The 23602-nt window shown below is 36.7% G+C and overlaps 1 protein-coding gene across 4 annotated transcripts in view; it reads right to left on the bottom strand.

Annotated features, from left to right (window-relative positions):
• The window catches only part of TENM2 (teneurin transmembrane protein 2), a 1060479-nt gene that overhangs the window by 869240 nt on the left and 167637 nt on the right, over nt 1-23602 (bottom strand). The window contains exon 3 of one of the 4 annotated variants that reach the window (XM_010592330.3): nt 19584-19594. The exons of the other annotated variants lie outside the window; for them this stretch is intronic. Within the exon in view, the coding sequence (XP_010590632.1) occupies nt 19584-19594 (11 nt within the window). The remainder of the gene's footprint in view (nt 1-19583; nt 19595-23602) is intronic. 4 annotated transcript variants of the gene reach the window in all.

The following is a 23602-nucleotide window of genomic DNA, read 5'->3' as shown; positions in this document are numbered from 1 at the left end:
GGCTATTATGTAGGTACTTACCTAACAGGAAAGAAAACAAATATACACATATTTTTTATCGATGAAATTAAAAATTTAATACTAATAATGGAGTACAAATTTTTGAAATACAAATCTACCAATGAGAAGGATGAAATCCCTTTTGTGCGTATGTGCCAACGTTTTGCTTAATTGAGGTTCAAAGTTAGTGTTCCCTATCATCAAAATTTATCACAAATGTTCATCTGTGAATGGTGGTCTATAATGAGATTTTCCGTATTTCATCTTTGAAAATGGCTTTTCATGCAGATAGGTGACACATTATGGCACTTGAAACGCTGTTGAGTTAGAACTGCTTCACTGCAATTTATAGTGCACCAAGCAGTGAGTGCTACATATGGTCTCCGTTGCAACTACAGAACTCCGCCTTTGTAGCATGAAAGCAGCCATAGACAATACATAAACGAATGAGCATGGCAGTGTTCCCATAAAACGTTATTTATGGGACACTGAAATTTGAATTTCAAGGAATTTTTACATGTCACAAAGTATTATTCTGCTTTTGGTTTTTTCCAACCATTTAAAGTTTAATATTTTAAGCTTTTTCAAAATAAAATGTTCTTTAAAAAAAAAAAAAACGGCAAATCCATTCTCGGCTATTGGGCCATATAAAACTTGGCAGCGGGCCGCAGTTGGTATGTGGGCGGTGCTTTGCTAAGTCCTACGCTATAAGTAAGCACACCTCTTTTGTAAACTTCACCCAGCTCGCATCTTTGATAGCAGGGAATATACTTGTGTAGCCTTTCTAAAAACTTAAAATATTCTCTTTGTCAAATGATATTTCTAGTATTTCTGTGATTCATTTTTTTGCGGGGGGAGGGATAAAGAAACTGCACAAGAAAGTAAAATATATTAGACGCATTCTGAGGAAAATGGTTATGGAATAAGAAAGACAACCCAAATCCTGATACCCAAAGGCAATGTTGTTCCTTCAGACAAATGGGTATTATTTGTGAGAATTTCAGAGTGTCAAGACCTGTGTTAAATGGACCCATTATTTTAACCTTTCAAATAACACATTTAAAATCTTAAAAGCAAGGCAACCAAGTTCATTCAAGTTCCATCTCCCTATCTTATGTTCACTTGTTATTTTTCCCCTCACTGGCTATTTGAGGCCTTAGCAGGGCACGAAAGATGCTCTGAAGGGTTAGGCAGACCTTTTGGCAGCAAAATGTTTGATAGAAATTTAAAGAAGCTGAAAAGTGTGTTAAAAATGAATTAACTATCTGCTTCAACTGTATTTTTAGTGTTAAGTTTCCTCAGACGTGGTGCATGAATCGTCTACATCTGAATCATCTGGGGTCCTTGTTAAAATGCAGATTCCTGGGTCCCAAGTGTTTCTAACAAACACTGTAATTCAGAGAACCAGAGCTTCAGAAGTTGTTTCAGAGAAACACTGTATGGTTTTCCTCTTTAGAAATCTGCCAACATAATTCTGCGCCTCCTGCTCAGCTCCTTCTGAAACACACCTTTCTTCTACAAAGGGACAGTACTTCTAGAAGTAATTTGGAGCTGGTAAAAAGGTGTACATCCCTTATAAAATATTACAAAAATTAATCCATGCCATTGCAAGCAGCTATCCATGTAACTCCTGTCATGTAAGTTTTACAATTAGTGATGGAGAAAGAGGAGGGGGGGCAGTCAGTTAAGAGAGGTGTCCAGCAAAAGCCTCAGGTGGGGATGGAAAAGGAGACACAAGTGACTGCTGGATCAAGTGTTCAAAATGAAAGCTCACCCACTCAGGGCAGATACTCAAAGCTGCAAGGCAAAAAAAGGGAAATTGGGAGTTAACCACAAACCACAACCTTTTCCAATTACTTTCTAAAATTGTTTAAGGCAATAGCTTTCCTTGAAATGTGGTCTAAAATGCCTGAGATACTTTTTAAAAATACAGATTCCTGGACTCATCCCAGGCCTATTGAATCATAATCTCTGCAATGATGTCCAGAAATGGCTATTTTAAACCACCTGGCCAGCCACGCATTGAAATGTGTTAAAATGGTCCATTCCTCAGGCACGTGCTTCCATTATTCCTATTTCATATTTTCTTATTTATTTATTTATTTTCGCTATTATTCATTCCAACAAACATTTTAGAGCTATTATTATGGTCCAGGATATTACATAATCAGGGACATGAACTTGTAGTGGTGGCCCTCAAAAAGTCCTTGGTCTAACAGGGCAAGCAGATAAATAGACTACCACAATGCAGTGTGAAAACTATGATTCCAATAAACCCAAGGTGCTAAGAGAACACTAAAAAAAAAAAAATCCTCCAGCAAAGAGGCATTTTTTCCTAGAAAATATTGCAATCTGCTCTTCTTACGGTTTTTTTCCTAAATAATAATAATTTTTATCTTAAATTATTATTTACAGCAAATATACTAGCTCTGACCGTATCTTCAGTGCTGTTCCTAAAAAGTGATCTATGAACCATCTACATCAAAATGATCTGAACACAAATGAGAGTCTGTTCTTCGACCACTTGTTCGAAGACTTAATCTATTCTAGGCTCTTCCTCAAAAAGTTTTGTTATTGGATAATACAGAAGAGCTCCAAACCTTATGTTTTATATTTGTGTTCAGACCAATAACACAGGTGTAAATTCCCCTGTGTTCTGCATGCAATTTAATTGAACAACTTCGGGGTGGAGAAGAATAAAACATAGCTAAAGCTCATATTTTCAAATATTCTGGTGTAAGAGAGAAACCATGATAACTCAGAGGTTTGTACAGGACAAGGCTTTAACCAAAGTCTAACTCTTAGTATTATGTGTTCCTGGACAGCTTACTCACTCTCTCCAGGTTTCTGTTTCCCCTTATGTCTACTAAACTAGACCCAGTAACAGACAGTGATTACATATATATAAAAAACACATATAAAGCACACATGTACATGCATACATACACATATGTATATAAAAATTAATCATGTTTATTTTACAATATTGTGAAGATTAAAGAAAATAATGCATATAAAATGATTGGTATGGTGCCAGGCCCACAGCAGATGCTCAATGACCATTGGAGATGAGACAAAGACAGATAAGAGAATAAGAAAGCTTGAAGTGAGAGCAAAGAACAGAACAAAATTGAGGACGCATATCATAGAAGCAAGAAAGAAAGGTTAAAAAAAAATTAAAAATGGTTCACTCCTAATACCTTCAATAGTTTTACTTATTTGATAATTATATACGACTTTGCTTCTGTGGTATTTAATGTGGTAGCCATGTCAGCACCTCATTGAATGGACATCATTAGAATAAGCAGAAAATAGAGTAGCCACAGAAAAGGTTATTAGTATTTCATTCGAACTCTGAAAATGTCACGCCACATGGGGCTAGTGGATAGTGATAGGAAACTCATTTCCAGTTATCATATGTTAATGATAAGAAACAATGTGCAGTCTATAAGAAGGGGGAAAACTGAATGAGGCCGATTTCTGAGGAAAGTCCAGAGTCCATGCAGTTTCCTGCTTTTGCAGCCTCATTAAAATATGCAGATCTTGTCATTAGGAGACAGTTTCCTGGCATAGCTTCTCCTGGAGTTCAGTTATGGGCCCATGGTTGGCAGTTGTTAGTACAATGAGTTAAACCACAGACATCTTTTTCTGTGCAAAAACAAACAAAAAAGAAGACGACGAAGAAGCAGAAGCAGCTCTTGTAGGCCATGTTTTCGTTTGTTTTGTTTTTGAAGTGAGTTTTTATTAAAACAATGGCCCCCTGATGTGTGCTTATTTTGTCCCCCCAACAATATACAAGAATCTTATACTGCAACTTCGGATTTCCTCAGTTTTGCTCTTCCAATTTTGGGTACATGGGATAATACATTTAATGAGATAACATGTTACGCCCGGGGTTTAATTCAGTAAGGTGATCAAGAGTAGCTGTTAAAAAGAACAAACTATTTTCAAAGACTTTACCTGACCAAATTTCCTTTTCAATCCAGATAAGAAGTGTTCTAATTTTCATCTTATTCCTTAGTTCACATCAGTTCTGTCATGTCTTCCTTCTTTTATTCCTTTGTTCTTTCTTTCCTTTTCCCTCTTTTCTTTCCTCCCTCCCTCCCTCTTTCTTTCCCCTTCTTCCTTCTTCCCCTCCCTACTTCTTCCTTCCTATCATCTCTCTATCTACTTTTTTATTTTGTGCAAAAGGTGGACAGGAACAGAAAATAGGACATTTTAAAGAATACCTTACCAAGAGGCCCAATAGACCCTCACCAATGAATACTTCTGACAGCAAGTCCCAGTGCAGATTGCCATCTTGAGGAAATTGGTGATTGAATGGGAATATGGAATAATAATAATAAGGCAAATAGGCAATTTATTTTGTTTGTGCATTTCAACAATGCTAGCTTTGCAAACTCTTGAAGCTTCACTGATTAAACTGGAATCAATTTAAAGAAGAGGTGGGAATGGTTTAGAAATAATACAGATTTGTGTCATTTTTCTGGGTCTTATACATCTTGCAAATAAGTATATGGAAACTTCTATCAAATATAACTTTAAAAAAACAACAAAGTAGCCACTTATGGTGGAGATAACAAATGCTTTCCTATAGGATAAATGAAAAAAACAACAGTGGTAATGGGTTCTTGTGGCCTGGAATAAAATTTATAAAGATAGCATCACTCTTGAATCAATAAACTGCTGTATCCCAAAACCTAAGACTAAAGTGAAGATGAAAGCTCTGAAAACCTGCATTAGATAATAAAGACATTGAGGCTGAATGTGAATATAAAATTAAAGTATCTCAAGAAATTTATGTTACATGTTCTGAGCAAATATATAGTACTGGATTTAAAACATGATAAATCCATAAATTAAAGATTAAAAGTAAATATTTGACTCTTTCATCTACATCTCTAGAAGTTTTCATAATGAACTTGACCAAAAATACTTTTTAAAGGTCTTATCATTTGTCAAAGGGGAAGTCTTTCCTGGAATCGATTTATATTCATGATATACAAGATATTTAATCTTTATAAATTCTGCTAAGGAGAAAAAAAAAATTACAGATGGGAAACTGAGACTCAGAGGACTGGGTAACCTACTCACATTTCACAGTTAACAAGCAGGTGGTACAGTGGTTAAAGCGCTTGGCTGCTAACTGAAAGGTCAGCGGTTTTAAACCCACCAGTTGCTCCATGGGAGAAAAATGTGGTAGTTGGCTTTCATAAAGATTAACAGTCTTGGAAATCTTATGGGGTAGTTCTATCCTGTCCTATAAGGTCTCTGTGAGTTGGAATCAACTTGACATCAATGGGTTTGGTTTTTGGTTTGACAAGCAGGTGAATTGGGATGGGAACCCAGATCCATAGTAAAGCTCATGATCTTTCCACATGCTGATGTTCACCAAGCACTTCCTGTGGTGCAGGGACAGATCTAATAGTGCCTGGACCACAAATTCTCACATCATTAAATTATTATATCAGCCTCATGAGATAGGTTCCACTTAGGCTCCATTTTCTGAAGGAGAAAAGTGAAGCATCCAAGGTCACATAGTTAGTAAATGGCAGTGCTGACATTTCAACTGGGTCTGGCTCCAGAGTCCACACTCTTCCCCCTACTTGATACTGCCTCTCAATTGACTTTAATACTTCAAGGATCTGCTTGATTTCACCATCAGTATGTAGGTATGTCTATGAAAATGACAAGTGTCAGATTGAAAACACTAAATCACTCTTTCCTTTTCAAGGATTCATGTGGAACATACACCTGTAAAAGTATAGCTGAAATGAGATTTCCAGATATTCCAAAAGTAAGATTGAATAGGTACTGATTTCATTTCTTGAATCTTTAAGGAACTTTGATGTTTAACTAAAGTTGGGGAGATACTGTGAGGAAAAAGTTATATGGTATTGAAAGTGCCATGTCATGCCTGGGATTATGCGATTCACTCTGCCTTCCCATATATAACTAGTTAAAAAGAAAAGAAAAAGATATTAACAACAAAACAATAATAACACAATGAAAGTTATTATAGTTTTCAAAAAATTTGGGCAGGGCTGACATACCGTTCACATCTGCATAATGTATGAAACTTACAGGGCAGTTACAGCCTACAGTTATAAGTCTATGTAGGACTTTGGCTCAAAACTAACCATAAAAAAAATTAAGGTGAAAATACTAAACCAAAAAAACCAAAAACCAAACCCAGTGCTGTCGAGTCGATTCCGAGTCATAGCAACCCTACAGGACAGAGTAGAACTGCCCCATAGAGTTTCCAAGGAGCTCCTGGCGGATTCAAACTGCCGACCCTTTGGTTAGCAGCCGTAGCACTTAACCATTATGCCACCAGGGTTTCCAAATATAAAACAGAGGTTGGAAAATGGCAAATGTTAGCATACATATGATAGTGCTATCAGCCAAGAGCTCAAAAGGCATTTAATTTTGTATTAGTTTATTTGTTTGTGTTTAGACTTTTAATTCCCACCCCAATTTGTTTATTGCCCAGTGGGGACATAGAAACCTTATTACATTCCTCAAGGTCACACAAAAAGTCATGGCTATTCTTGAGAAAGGGGCTTATATACTCCTGAATCCCAGCTAAGTCCTATTGCTTTCTGTAGTGGATGGGTCCATGTGGAATGAAAGAATGCTCTCAAGCAAATTTCAATTATAGTTTATTAACTTTACACATAGCGTTTATCTTCCAGTTTCCAAAAATAGCAGAACCAATTAAACTGTCTGTTTAGCACTGTTTTTTTTTAACTTCTAATTTTTCTACAGATATAGCCTCTATATAAAGATAAATGGAACATTACAGACATGAGGAGAATGGAGGAAGCCAATACTTCCTTACCTCCACTGTCTTCTTCACGTCCACTGTAAATAAGGCAACCAAAGCAAGACCTTTCCTGTTCCTGAACTTACAGTACAACATCCTTAGTCAAGCAAACCAGGAAAACCCATTTGAGGCATGACAGATAGCTGTGAAAGTTTGTTACTGTGGATAGCTGCTAATTTGAAATAAAAGCCCAACAAATTCTGGTTTTCTATCCACTGTCAAAACAAGATTAAACAATTGCAGCAAGAAAAATAGTAGGCTTGTAAAAGGAGGTGGAAGAACAATATTTTACTTTACACTTAAAACACCACTTGTAATTTTCAATCAGGCATAATAAAAGGGACTTGGAGAATTAACTCGGTGAAAACTCTTCAGGGATGTAGCTTTTGAGGCGTTGTCTTTAAGGTCCTCACTGACACCTTTTCCATTAAAGAACCACACGTCTACATGAGGGCTACAGAGACAGAGAATTGGGATTTACACCTGGAATGTCTTCAGCAAAAATGCAAATGCAGGAAGGTTTGCTCTGAATGGTAATGGAATGGAGTGAAATAGGCCATCTACTCTCTGTTCCCACTATAAGTCTGTCAGTTTGCCTTAGGAAAAAGGACCTTAGCTTGCTTATTGCTGTGATGCTGGAAGCTATGCCACCAATATTTCAAATACCAGCAGGGTCGCTCCTGGCAGAGAGGTTTCAGTGGAGCTTCTACACTAAGACAAACTAGGAAGAAAGGCCTGAGATCAACTTCCGAAAATTAGTCAACGAAAATTCTATAGACCACAGCATAATATTGTCCAATATAGTGCTGGAAGTTCAACCCCTAGGCTGAAAAAAAAGCCTTCAAAATACCCAGTGGCCATAACAATGGACTCAAGTGTACCAATGGTCGTGAAGATGGTACAGGGCTGGGCAGAGTTTTGTTCTGTTGCATATGGAGTTGCCATGAATCAGAAATGACTCAACAGCAACTAGTAATATTCTATTTGTCTGGAGTACCATCAACTTCCAGAAATCACAAATGCTCTATAGTGCAAAAGATGGGTCAACAACTGGGGCTCATGCCTGTTTCACTGGGAATAGGTTTGCATTATCAAGGAACAGAGTCTCTGAAACTAAGACTCAAAGAAAAGGATTTACCTTATATCACACTGTCCACACTCCATCCACAGCCTCTTGACACATAATCCAGTTCTCCTTCCACTATACTTCAGTGCTGTGAATTGGAGATTACTATTTCTCCTCCTCTAGATTTTCAACATAAACCCTCTCTTGACTTTTTCACTGTTATAGGTACCACACTCATGTGTATATCACCACACCCCTACCTGTCTAACAGCTGTGAGAATGTCACAGAACACATTTATGCTACACAGTCTGTTGCTTGATTCTGTTGAAAGTGTATTGTAATTATTTGACAGTTCTAAGAAGTGACAACCATCTTGAAATAAGAAAATTTCAATTATCTTATCAAATTGAATATTCTGTATACTTCAGAAATGAAAAAAAAAATTGGAGATTGCCACATCACTGTAGCTGATTGAACTTGAATTCTTACAGTAACGTACCCTTCATTACCTTTATTCTTAAAATTTGCTTTTACATTAACTCTTTCTTTCCCATTGTCATGCTTTATTTACTTTTTTTTCTTTTTAAAAAGGTGCTACATGTTGCTTCATTCTTTAAAATGGCCAGGGAAGTCTACTTAATTGCACCACCATAGCTTGGAAAAAGATGCTACCTCATACCCACAAGGGAGACAAACTCTGATTGTATTTACAAGACTAACTCACAAAGACCCCAGTCTCCCTTAACTTGTAAAACATGGCAAGGAAGAATTATTACAATATACGGAGTTAGGAAGCAAGGCCATGCCACAAAATAGTGATGTCTTCGCAATATGGACCACATACTCTCAGAGCTGGTCCTCACCAGAGATGCCAGAATCTGTTAGATTCAGGATATCACACTTTTGTATCCTTATCCATTATTTGACGGATAAGAAAACTAAGCCCCAGCGATCCTAAAGGATTTGTTCAGAATCACACCACTCTCTAGTGATACAGCACAGGCAAGAATACAGACTCTTTGGCAATCGTTCAGTTGCTCTTTCATAAAATTTCCATTACTAAGTTGCCAAACTGTTTCCAAAAATAGATCTTCAATAGATCCCTATAAGTAATTTTTAAAGAATTAATAGTTTCTGAATTTTCCTGCAGGATCTTTTTTGTCTTAATTGCGAATGGCCACCTATCCTGTGTTTCTTCCATGAACATACCTGTGTGTGACTGGGTTCTTTTCAGATCACTGAGTAAAGGCAACTCCTCGAAGTTCCCCATGCATGACCATCATTCTGATGACTATATCCTGGTCAGATTAGCCAGAAAATATTATAGGGGTTCTTTAGCCCTACAGCTGGGAAAGAAACTTTTCTTTAAATTGAAAAACAAAAGTAATAAACCAAATTAATTGCAAATAGATTTTGAGGAACTCCCTCAAAAGCAAAAAACAAACTTTGTACATAATGCTATTTAAGTTTGAATGTGCCATAACACTTAATTTAAGAATCATGGTGGACTTTCAAAGGCTCTATTGACATAACAAAAGTTCCTGAGTGGCACGAATGGTTTGTGCTCGACTATTAATCTAAATGTTGGTGGTTTGAACCTGCACAGCAGCACTGCAGAATAAAGTACAAGAGATCTGCTTCTATAAAGACTACAGCAGAGAAAACAGTATGGAGCAGTTCTACTCTGTAATACATGGGGCCACCATAAGTCAGAATCAACTCGATGGCAAATGGTTTGTTTCGTGTGTGTGTGTGTGTGTGTGTGTTTTCCAGTTTACTGGCATATCAGGAAGTGCGATGATGATCTATAAACTGCACCACAGCCATGCAAAATGAGCAATTACATTTGTCAATGTAGATAAACATAATTTCTGTCTTTAAGATCCAGTAACTTGATTTATGTGTTGGTCATCATCTATTACTGCAAAACCTTGTATTACTGTCTTATTAAAGCTTCATTATGGTAGAAAATCTGAGTGTGCATTTGGTTCCAACCCATGGGCAAAGAAAGCTTTGTATTCACAAATGACTGACACGAAAATCTTTTTCTGCTAGACTCTCTGTATCTCACTAATCATTGCAACATTTTATTGTGACAACAGGACTTTAGCTACTAAAATTGTAAGGATAATTTTTTAAAACTGAGTCAGTTTTTGAAAATATTACATGTACATAGAAGCATACAGGAAGATAACAAAAACTAAGAACATGGGAAATTTATAAGGTTATGATGAAGCAAAACTCATTTGCTATTTTTCTGAAATCAAATTAGAAAATTTCTAATTTAGGAGAATAAACATAAGATTCCAGTTGTGATTGTACCCATACCAATTTTCTCATCTATATAGTGTCTTTTAATAAACAAATGTGCATAATTAAAAATCATGGCATCATATTTTTTGTTAAAATAATCTGTTTTCAATCACCAATAAAAATAGATTATCTCTAAAAATGTAAAAGACTAAACTGGAAATAAAAACCTAACCAGCAATCAGAAAAATAATCCCAGAAGTGATTTGTTAATGGCTAAGGGCTCATTGGAGCCCTGGTGACACAGTGGTTAAGAGGATGGCTGCTAACCAAAAGGTTGGCAGTTCGAATCCATAAGCCACTCCTTGGAAGCCCTATGGGGCAGTCCTGTACGGTGGCTATGAGTCAGAGTCAACTTGACATAAACGGGTTTGGATTGGTTTTTGGTTTAATAACTCATTAAGCTTAACACCTGCATCATAAACCTTGTAAGGGCTTTAAAAATGGTGGCCCAGATTAAAAGTTACATACAGTAATAAATATTCTAGAAAATGCCAGAAAAACCACAATTTGTTGAAACAGACATCTAGGGTTCTGTCTAACATATTGTATTTAAACTTTTCAAATTTAGAAAATTGATTTATAACATTAATTTAATCTTTCCTTGGGAAAATAATGCTTATCATACTCAGGCTGTAATTAAAAAACAGTCTTGTGAAAAGTCTCTTTATACTGTAGTTTACAAGATGGCATTTCTGCATTGAAAAATATGCTTTTTAAGTAATCATCAAACATGTTTATTAAAACCTAGTTACATAGACATGAAAATATGCATTTTGATGCAGTGTTTGGACTAATCCCGAGTTTGATGATCTTCTTCCTATCAGTCCAACTTCAAATTAAGAAAATACCAAAAAAACACGAAGTTTTACTTATTTTTATCTGTTGTAGAGATTAAACACTCCTGGTGAAGTATCTGACAGAATAATTTAATTAGGTTAGTGTTTAAAGTTCCTATGCAAATTGAAAGGCACTTCTTATTTTTAATACAGGAAAACAGAAAGTAGGAATTAAAGTATATTTAATTATCTATCATTTAGGAGGACAGAGATGTTTACAAGTGGAATCATCTGAATATGATAAGGGTAGACCATTCAACTGAGTACAACAGAAATATTTTCTATCTCAGAAGTAGCACAATTTTTAAAGATTGCTTACTTTTCCTGTGGCTATTAAAAGTTAAACTGCTGACTTAGTCGAGGTACTACAAAGAAAATGCATGAGTGCATAAAACACACATTTCATTCAAGATTCTTTTTATTTGAATCAATGTACAGATTCCTATAAATTGCCTATTTACAGTGGGAAAGTGGTATCAAAGTAGTATATATATATGTATTTGCTAGTTGATTCCATCATGTAGAGAGAATTATTACAAATTTCAGAAAATTAGTATTAAACACAATTTTGCCTGGTAGTTTCTTGAACTTGGTAGATTTTGGGTTTCTTATTTCTAAGAATTATGAAAAAATAATAATGATTCCATCATAGCAAGCTATTCTAGTTATCAAACATATACGCTCGAGTGTTGTAGAGAGTCATGTTATTTCATTTAGATTCTCCATACACAATGAAACATTTCTCAACACATGGAATTTTATTTTTCCATCCTTGCCTCTACTTCTAACGTTTTAGGAGTTCATTTTATGTTAAATTTCTGAGGCTAGAATGCAATGACATTCTAGTGTTGCATAACAGAATAATACTATTGTTTCCGAAAATCCCAGACCCCTAGAAGTTCTTTTTGCACTCATGGTGGACCATTCTTCCATTAAAATTTCTCTAATAATATGGGAAGAAAGTAGCCACCAGTTTATGGGCTTATATTTTTGATTAAGGATCTAGTAAACTGAATTTTCCTATGAATATTCATAAGTATAATACTTGGCCAAATATTAAATCAACTGTAGATAGCTGAATGCTACATTGCATGAAAACTTCCACCATAGACGTAAATCAAGCAGGGCCCACAGAATAACCTACTACATAAAATTTTATTTCTGGTGATTCAGTATCATGGCATTCTATAAAATACATTCTTATCTTCATCACAATTCCTGGCTTACGGTAGTATCAAATATGAAAAAGGAATAAATATCTTCCCCACCAGTTGTCTGTCAGTTTGTCATACTGTGGTGGCTTGTGTGTTACCGTGATGCTGGAACCTATGCTAATGGTTTTTCAAATACCAACAGGATCAGCTATGGTAGACAAGTTTCAGCGGAGCTTCCAGACTAAGACAGACAGGGAAGAAGGACCTGGAAATCTACTTCTAAAAGAAAAAAAAAAAAAAAAATAGCCAGTGAAAGGCTTATAGAGAGCGGAACATTGTTTGATATAGTGCCAGAAGATGGACCCCTCTTTCCCAGCTTTACATGTCTGTGGAAGAGCTGCCTCCTCAAAGTAGAGTTGACTTTAATGATGTGGATGGAGCAAAACTTTCAGGACCTTCATTTACCAATGTGGGACGACACGAAAATGAGAAGAAACAGCTGCAAACATCCAGGAACAACTGGAACCTACAAAGTATAAACTATGAATCTAGGAAAATTTAGAAGTTGTCAAAAATGAAATGGAATGCTTGAAAATTGATATCCTAGACATTAGTGACCTGAAATGAGCTGATACTTGCCATTTTGAGTTAGACAATCACATGCTCTACTCTGCCAGGAATGACAGATTGGAGAGGAACAGCATCACATTCTCTCAAGGTCTATCCTGAAATACGGTGCTGTCAGTGATAGGATAATATCCATCCACCTAGAAGGAAGATCAGTTATTAAGACTATTATTCAAATTTATGCACCAACCACTAAGGCCAAAGATGAAGAAATTGAAAACTTCTTATCCACTTATGCAGTCTGAAATTGATCAAGCATGCAATCAAGATGCATTAATAATTACTGGTGATTGGAATGCCAAAGTTGGAAACAAAGAAGGATCGATAGTTGGAAGACATGCCCTTCGTGATCAAACGACACTGGAGATGGAATGATAGAATTTTGCAAGACCAATGACCTCTTCATTACAAATACCTTTTTTTCAACAACATAAATGGCGACTATACATGTGGAACTCACTGGATGGAAAACACAGGGATAAAACCTACTACATTTGTGGAAAAAGACGATGGAAAAACTCAATATCATCAGTCAAAACAAGGCCAGGGGCCAATTGAGGAACAGACTATCAATTGTACATATGCAAGTTCAAGTTGAACTTGAAGAAAATTAAAACAAGTCCACAAGAGCCAAAGTACGACCTTCAATATATCCCACCTGAATTCAGGGACCATCTCAAGAATAGATTTGACACATTGAACACTAATGACCGAAGACCAGATGAGTTGTAGAATGATATCAAGGACATCAAACAATGAGAAAACAAAATGTTATTAAAAAGACAGAAAAAAAAAAAAAAAGACCAAAATAGATGTCAGAAGAGACTCTGAAATTTGCTCTTGAACACAGGGTAGCTAAAGACAAAGGAAGAAATGACAAAGTGAAAGAGCTGAACAGAAGATTTCAAAGAGTGTCCTGAGGAGACAAACTACTGTAATGAAATGTGCTAAGACTTAGAGTTAGAAAACCAAAAGCAATAACAGGAAAATGCCAGAAATTCAAGCCAGGTTCAGAAGAGGACATGGAACGAGGGATATTGTTGCTGATTTCAGAAGAATCTTGGCTGAAAGTGGAGAATACTTGAAAGATGTTTACTTGTGTTTTATTGACTACGCAAAGGCATTCGAATGTGTGGATCATAACAAATTATGGATAACACTCCAAAGAATGGGAATTCCAGAACACTTAATTGTGTTCATGAGGGGCCTGTACATAGACCAAGAGGCAGTCATTCAAACAGAACAAGGGGATACTGTGGTGGTTTAAAGTCAGAAATGGTGTGCATCGGGGTTGTATTCTTTCACCATACCTATTCAATCTGTATGCTGAGCAAATAATCCGAGAAGCTGGACTATATGAAGAAGAATGAATCATCGGGATTGGAGGAAGACTCATTAACAACCTGTGTTACGCAGATGACACAACCTTGCTTGCTGAAAGTGAAGAGGACTTGAAGCACTGCTGATGAAGATCAAAGACCACAGCTTTCTGTATGGATTACACCTCAACATAAAGAAAATAAAAACCCTTACACCTGGACCAATGAGCAACATCATGCTGAACGGAGAAAAGATTGAAGTTGTAAAGGATTTCATTTTACTTGGATCCAATCAACCCCACAGAAGCAGCAGCCAAGAAATCAAGCGACATATTACATTGGGCAAATCTACTGCAAAAGACCTCTTTAAAGTGTTCAAAAGCAAAGAAGTCACTTTGATGACTAAGGTATGCCTGACCCAAGCCATGGTATTTTCAATTACCTCATATGCATTCGAAAGTTGGACAATGAATAAGGAAGACAAAAGAAGAATTGATGCATTTGAATTATGGTGTTGGTGAAGAATACTAACTATGCTATGAACTGTCAGAAGAATGAACAAATCTGTTTTGGAAGAGGTGCGGCTAGAATGCTCCTTGAAACGAGGATGGCGAGACTATTTCTCACATACTTTTTTTTTTTTTTTGGACATGTTATCAGGAGGGACTAGTCCCTGAAGAAGGTCATCATGGCTGGTAGAGGGTGAACAAAAAAAGGGGAAGACCCTCAGTGAGATGCACTGACACAGTGGCTGCAACAATTGGCTCAAACATAGCAACAATTGTGAGGATGGTGCAGGACCAGGCAGTGTTTTGTTCTGTTATACATAGGGTTTCTATGAGTCGGAGCCCACTTGACAGTACCTAACAACAACAACCAGGGTTCATTAAATTTAGGAGGGGTTCCATAGAGAACATTTTAAGAGCAATTGTTGAAGACCCTTCTGAAAAGGCTTAGGACCTAGGGTCACTTCCCCCCCACCCCAAAACAAGACCAAGAATGACCTATCTGAGCTTCTTTTCTTATTGTAAATTTTATTTTCCACATGCTGAGCATAAGTATGAGGAATCAGGTTGCTGCTACATCCAAAGTTAGGATTCGTTTTCTCAAAACCGGTGGGGAAACCTACGTTTGATTGAGTGCTGCTTGCCTTGATTACAGTAGAGTATATAATACACAGATAAAATCAACATAACACCCTAAGTCCAATCCACTTTACTCGAATCACTGTGCCACTAAAGCTGGCTGGTATACACAAAAGGAATGTGGAGACTGCTTACATGAAAAACCATGAGTAATAATTTCCAAACTAAATCAGAAGTTGGCCAAAACGTAAATAACATTTATGTTCCAACAAGAGAAAGATATATACTTTCAAAAAATAATTTTCCATTAAAAAACAGTGTAATTCGTGAAAGACAACACATTTATACATTAAAATTTTCATACGTACTTATTTTTATCTCATAGAAATAGCAAAAATATATTTAGCTATTAGTTTAAATATGCACTTCTGATGGTGTTATCGCAATCCAAGACACCGATGATGATTATAACAAGTGAGAAATACCTAAAACATAATTAATTTGTCACATTGTGTGTACTGAGACATTTTTGTACTCCACTAATTCAATTTACTGTTTTCTCTTACGGATATCAGACACCTTGGGACTATTAGGCTGGATATGGGTGTGATGGAGAGTTTTACTGTGTCTCTCAGAAACTTAAGGACCTTTCAAAGTCCAGTGGGCCAGGGGAGAGAACCATATTGGTAAGAACTAGCTTTACCTCCTCCTCAACGACATTTTAATGATTGATTTTATAGTCCGAAGAGTAGAGAATATAGGCAGAGTAGGGTGCAAGATCTGAAATCAGTCACCATTAGATCATTTCTTCTTTTAGGAAGATTATTTTGGATAAATATCATTAAGGACCAGAATCTTTATTTAGTCATGTACACTAGGCATTTATAGACTTTGGATAAAGGCAGATACTGATAAACTCTAACTTTGTTATTCAGTAGCTCTGTGGCCTTGGGCATGTTCCTTATTTAGAGCTGACCTTCATCTATCAAATCAGAATAATAATGCCTTCCCAGGGTGGAGGCCCAAGTGGACAATGCAGATTGCACATACTGGTACTTGGCACAAAGCAGGGCTTCGATTCATCCCTTCCTCTCCCTTTTAACACCTCTTGCCCTCATTCACAATAGGGGAAAAATTGTGCCTTAGAAAGAGAATGTGAGTTGTTGCTTTTTATTTTTAATTGAGCAAAGCAAGTACATGACCTTCAATAACTTCTCACACAAATTCAGCAACTCAGATACATGAAAGAAACCATATTAGACTGCTTAAATAAGCATGCATGCAAACATTCACCAGACCAGAGGGCCATCTATGTGTTAGCACCTAACACTGAACATGCAGAGAAGCTCTGCTTAGCGTTGGTATCACAGAACAATTGCATTTGACATCACCTGCAACGTAAGCACTTCTAATAATGCCTGATTATCCAAACTGGAGATATTTGGAATATTTCTGGATCTGTGTTTCCCAGGGTAACCGTTTAAATGTCACATGGTGAGCCTGAGACACTATATTTTATGGATCATAAGTCGGAATTGACTTGATAGCAGTAGGTAGGGTAGGTTAAGTTAGACTCAACTGTACCTACTATGCATGTTGGCTATCCAAATTAAATTTGAATAGTTCAGCACATTTCCAGTAAATGCATAGTTACGTGTTTTTTTTTTTTTTTCCAGAGAATTTTCTTGGAGAGAAATGATTTGCTTGCTAATGCTGATAAAAGGGATTTGAAAGCTAAAAGGGTATCCAATCTCCTCCTACAAGGACGATTGACCATAATCTCCTGTAAGTTAATACGGTCAGGCCTATTGTGAAGGGACAGGGGTCTGTCTTTAAATTCTGCAGAACAGGTTTATAAATGCTTGGTCTCATTCAGTGAGGTGAGCACATTGATATCTCTTTCACTCTTAACATCATAATAAAATGGGTCTAATTCAAAGGCTTCCATCTGTAATATTGGATAACAGGAAACAAATAAATGAACAAAAGTACCTAATACAGTGGGTATTCATGATACAGGCTCCCAATGGTGATTTATCATTAAGGAATTTCACTTATTTTTTCCTAACTGCTATAAAAATATATATACCCAGAGAGATGGTTAGGTTACGACAGGTGTTACCTTCTTTATTACTAGTATGAAGAAAGGATACGTACGTGTCAAAGGTGTGCTCTGCTGTAATATAAGGTCATAGGTGTCATTAGGGTTTTATCAGCTAAATACTGGACTATTCCCTTTTATGGGAGGGAAAGGAAACAATGCACATTCTCCCTCTAAGATGCCTTTTTCTTCAAATCACATGTAGTTTTCCTCATGGCTCAGACACTTGGTTCATTCCTGACAAGCAGCAAGTCTTCCAGTAAATTTTATTTCTCCGAGTCAGCAATGAAACCTGACACATATAAAGAAGATGAAAAATAGCCACTCAAACTGCTCCAACAGTTCTGCCCCCCATTTATCCAGCAGTGAGTTGGGGTGTCTCCTTGGAACTGTATGCACAGCCACCTTCATCACTGCCATTGAAAAATTCAGAGAGATTTGAACTCAGAGCTCCCACGCACCTGAGTAAATATTCCACATTCTCACCTCAATTGTTTTTTTCCTATGACATATAAGCTCTTTGACTCTCTAATAATTGACAGGGGAAGCAAACTTCTCAAGTTTCATTAAGTTTAAATGAAGCTAGCATGTTGTTGTGTGCCATGGAGTTGATTCTGACTGATAGTGACTCTATAGGACAGGGTCGAACTGCCCCCATAGGGTTTCCGAGGCTGTAACCTTTGAGGAAGCAGGCTACATCTTTCTCCCATGGAGCAGCTGGTGGCTTTGAATTGCTGATCTTTTGGTTAACGTCTAAGTGTTTAACCACTGTACTACCAGGTCTCCTTGAAACTATCATGCCATGTATAAAGTCAGATATCATTTAAAATCCAAAATATACACATTTACTAATTAAAAACCATTTGTATGCTTTTAAGTTCAAAACAGTAATCCTGTCATAATCACTGTCCCCCGGGCAGTTACTAGCCAGTTAATAATGGGAAAAGATGGCCCAGACTTAAAAAGTAACCTTGGGTTGAAATTCCAGTTACTCTACCTGCCAACTTTGTGATATTGGCCTCCCAAAACCCATTGCCATGGAGTCAATTCCAACTCACACAGACCCTATAGGACAGAATAGAACAGCCCCATAGAGTTTCCAAGGAGCAGCTGGTGGATTTGAACTGCCGACCCTTTGGTTAGCAGCTAACTCTTAACCACTGTGCCACCAGGGTTCTGACATTGGACTAGTTCCCCTTATTCTCTGAGCCATGTTTTCCTTTTGTGTAAAATGAGAATAAAAATAAGAGACATCTTATATGTCTGTTATGATGCTTAAATTAGATTATCCATATAAAGGGCTTAGCAAGGTGTCTGGTACATAAAATGTGATTAATAAATGTTAGCTATTATTATCAATAGTCATGCATGAATAATTGAATTGGTAATTGGTAATAGTAATATTAAGAGAAAGCAATCACTCATTATTTTGAGTCTAAGGACCCATAATCTGTAGATCCTGAACTGGAAAATGTGGTCTGTTTTTTTAAAATTTTCTCTTGTGTCTTTCTGGGTTTCCATGAAAGAGTAATGCCTGAGGAGCAAAAAAAAAAAAAAAAAAAAAGGAGCAAAAGCATCCAAACAGCGTTTCCAAAAGTTAAAGTTAATTGATAAGGTAATGCCTTTAGCACAACTGGGACTAGAGAATTCATTCTTTACTTCAATATCCTATGGTTTGAGGAAACACCCCCTTCTCCCCGTCCCCCCCCAGAAAAGTGCAGGTATGTGTGCGTGTGCGTGTGTGCATATTGCATGTATGTGAGAGAGAGAGATGAATCAATTAAAGTCTTAAAGCTGATGGCCATCTCTGTCTCCTGAGGACCCACTGCTTTGGGGCTAGGTAGCTCATTCCTTTCTGTACCTTCCTAAAACAGATATGAACATTGCACTCTTTCATGACTGATTAATCACTCAGATCACTCAAATTAAGCTTAAATTCTCCCCAGGTACACAGTAAAACACTATATGATCAATAAGCAATCAATATCTAGAATTACCAAAAATATTAACTGTTAGTTGAAGCAAAGAAACAAAAAATTCACATAATTATTTGGAAGCATATTATCAGATACAGATAATTTACTACTTTCAGTGGTGATGCATTTTCTTTTCTTCCTTCGTTCCTTTCTTCCTTTTTTTTTTTTTAAATTTCTCTGACATAGAACCTTGGCTGCCCATTTTGGTAAAATGTGTTTGAGGTATAATTAAGGCACAGGCAATCCATGCACATTGTTTATTATTTAACAACTATTTACTGTGTGCTCATCTATGTACCTATGGCACTGAACACCCAGAGTTCAGGGCAGCCTACTGTCTTTTGTAAATATTAAATTAAATGTCTAAGAAAGGCTGACTAGCTAGAATGTCACCAACACAGTGGCATTACGCTGGCTCACCATTCTCCATTGACAGCACACATCGGTTGGTGTTTCTGTGGGTCTCCAAAGTGGGGAGAGGGGTGAATGGGGAGGGTTCACAGTTACATGCTAGAAGTTGTAGTTGGGTGCCTTCTAGTCAATTCCACCTTACAGTGACTCCCTGTGACAGAATAGATTGCCCCACAGGGTTTTCCTGGCTGTGCAGAGTTGCCAACCTTTTGGTTAGCAGCCAAGCAGGCTTAATCATTGCACTGCCAGAGCCTCCCTGTAATCCTGTAACTGGGATGTCTCTTGAAGCCTTCTACTAGGTGGACATCAAGGAAGGAATTTGAAAGTGTCTTTTGTAAAGTAAAGAGTCTTTGTCTCTTTCTTATTCTCCTCCAAAGGTGTGAAAAGAACCAACTGTATCCCTGAGGGGGATTCTTGATATCCCCAAAAATAATTGAAAAGAAGTATTTCTGGATTTACATAAATCTTAATATTAAACACACACACAACATATGTCAATACGAACTGAAGAATTTTATACTTTCCGCACCCCCTAAAAAAAACCTCAATATTATACTTAAAAATAGTATCACAAGCCTGTAGGAGTTTTCGCTTTATGGTATCAAAACAGCACCTAGGCTTCTTTCCTACCAAAGGGTAAAAAAGGGTACATTGTACTAATTTACTAGTTGTCTATTTGTGGGTTGAAACTACAGGGTTTACTGTTTCATTTATTTGCCAGTGGGTGAACAACAACAGTTTATTTCAATGGTTTGAGCTGCACGGATTCCACAATCCTAAAATGATGCATTTAAAATACAAAAGGAACTAAAAAGGAGTCCCCTAAAAGCCCAGCCAAGAGGCAAATGAGGTGATCATTATACCCGACTAAAATTCAATAGATTTTTTTTAAAGCATATTGTTTCTTGGCCTAGGGAAACTAGCCATTGTCTTCATTAGTGTTTTACAGAGGCATTTATTTTTAGTTATACAGCTGAAACTCTCTAGTCCAATGAACTGTGGCTGTGTGTGGTGTATGCAGCAGCAGGAAAAAAAAAGACACTTTGCCATTAGTTCTAAAAATATCAGTGACATGTCAGGGTCATCATCTCTATGTTAAGTAGTATGGAGAGTTAGATAGAGATGAATTTATGTCTTTCACACTCAGCACCTTCAGTGCCAATGAAATTTTAAAAGAGCTTTTCAGTTTTTAAGCTGAATACATATCTCAATTCAAAATGGAAAAACAAGTACACCTATAAAAAATGGTATAGCTGGAACAAGGTGAAATGGCTGCATCTGAGCTCCGTATATGAAACGTAAATGATTTAAACTGACCGCATCTTATTAATCTCTGTAATGTAATATACAATCTTAGTATATATATTTTAGATAAGATATGGGTATTATAATATTTTATAGGTATTGGATAACATGTTATAGACTGAATGGGGTACCGGATTGAAAAAGCTGTAGGACAGAAATTCCATCTGGATCTAACTCTAACTAGATTTGTGACTTGGGATCAATGACTTAGCCTGTCTGGACCTCAGTTTCCCCAAATGTAACATGAGATGCATCTTTATAACTCCTCCCAGATGGAAAATTCCACATTTCAGAAATTATAGAGAGGCTATATCCTCCCTCTGTCTTGAAAGAAGTACAACCAGAAGGCTACTTAGAATCGAGGATGGCTAGACTCCGTGGCACTTGCTTTGAGCATGTTATCAGGAGGGACCAATCTCTAGATAAGGATATCACCTTTGGTAAAGGAGAGGGTGAGAGAAAAAGAGGGAGACCCTCAATGAGATGGATTGACACAGTGGCTGCAACAACCAGCTCAAACATAGCAACGATTATGAGGACGGTGCAAGACCTGGCAACATTTCATTCTGTTCTACATAAGGTTGTTATGAGTCGGAACTGACAAGAGCAACATAACCTGGACCACTAAGTTTGTCTTTTATTCTGTAAGAGAAACAAAAGTCTATTTGCAAATACATACACACACACATTTAAGATACTAATGTTTGCATACGAACATGTTTTTCTGTACATTCAGAGAAATACAAAGTAATCTGTGATCTGGCTGTCTACCTAGTTTATGACAGGTTTACAAACCACAGCCAAGAAAGAAGAAAATCTTCAGGAAAATTCCTTTTGAATGACATTGGCTATGTACTCAGTATGGGTGTGCCAGTTTACATGACTGATTAAAAAAGAAAGTTTGGCTAGGACTTAGCATTTCATAGTGAATACCAGCACAAATTCTGCAGCTAGCTTACCTGCAATGGGATCCTGACTCGGGCCAGTTACTTAAACATACTGTGTCCCCCCCTTTTTTTTTGTTTTTTACAATCTTTAAAATGAGGATAAATAATAATAGCACTGTTTTTATGGAGTAGTTGAGAGGGTAAAATATGGCCATATAACAATGAATTTAAAAGGATATCTGACAAATAATAATGTGTTCCTTATTATTATTAGTGGTGTTACTACTAATAAAATTTTGCAGCAATGCCTTCTTTTTATGTCGATGTCAACTTTATCTTAGTTATACCATTGGAATTCTTTTAACTTGTTTGATATTTTGAAATTACCCACAATTATAACCAAAAAGGTTGGTTGCTCCGAAGTGACTAAAAAAATGGAATATTTCTTTTTCTGCCAGCCTTGTTGGTGCTTAACTTAAAAATTTGGGAATGTAAAGAAGACCAATACCTTGCCCTCTGTGACCTGAAGAACAAGCATCACAAACCCTAAGAAAATCAGTAAAATGATACATAATGTATACATTTTCTTCCAGTTGCCTTAGTTCTTCTATTTTTTTTTTTCCTTGATTACAATTAATCACAAATAATCACAATTGCCACTATAGGCACATGTGTGTTTTGCAAAGATTTTGCCTGAAAGTAGCTTGAAAACAGGAAAACTTGCCATGGCTTGGTAGGGAGCAGGGAGCGGTATACTAACTTAGGGAAAAGCAAGTGAGCAGGTGTTTATTTATTTGACAGAAAAAGAAAAAAAAAAAAAGTGTTGTCTTTTTGTTTTTGGTGTGAATGAGATGAAAAAAGTTGTTTTCAAAGTCACTGAAGACTGAGTTCTTTCATGAACTACTTAACCATTTTGCATAAGTTTGAGGAGGCGCAGAACAGCTTTTAAACGCAAGAGGCAAATAAATTTGAATTATCTAAACCTTCTAAGCTTTCCGCTCTGCAGTTTGATTCCATACTTTTTAGAATCATCGATATGCTACTAACTGGATCACATGCTAATGTAACTGAGGCTTTCTAGCTCTCCACCACTTTAGAGTACTTGAAAGAGAAATGAAAGGTGCAAGAAGAAAGCTTTCCGAGATGGCTCTGAGGTGAAAGAAAAAAGAAGCTATCAAAATAGTTTTTACATTTTTGCCCAAGGTAAGAAAAGCCCATGAGAAGAAACCATATGCTTCAAAACACAACTGGAAACAGAGGGGACAGAGGAATTCTCAGACTTGCATTTAGCTGTGGTAACATCATTCTCCCAGGGAGACGCCTGAGTCAACCACCGTGTTTCTAGAGAAGCAGCATGACTTCCGGATGTGGATTTTCAGATATTGGAGAATATATACCTTGAATAGTATCTGCCTGAACCTGATGAACACATGGCATAAACTGAAATCAGCTTACCACAAATAATTATACAAAATGAAAATTAGATGGATGAAATCTAAAATTTGATGCTTTTTATATTAAGTCAAAATTAGAAATAGATAAGCTCATTTATGTAGCTAATGAATTGAAAGCAGAGCATCCATCTTGTGTAGAAAGAAATACCCTGAAATGGAAATTAATATCCTAGTGCATAAACTTTTTGAAGTCCAGTTACCTCTGTCTAGTCTACATTTTGCCTGAAAATTATGTTTTTGC

Source organism: Loxodonta africana, chromosome 2, assembly GCF_030014295.1.
Source record: "Loxodonta africana isolate mLoxAfr1 chromosome 2, mLoxAfr1.hap2, whole genome shotgun sequence".
In the NCBI taxonomy this organism is placed as follows: domain Eukaryota; kingdom Metazoa; phylum Chordata; class Mammalia; order Proboscidea; family Elephantidae; genus Loxodonta; species Loxodonta africana.
Note: the sequence above shows the minus strand (reverse complement) of the source record. Positions and strands in the feature narration are given on the sequence as shown.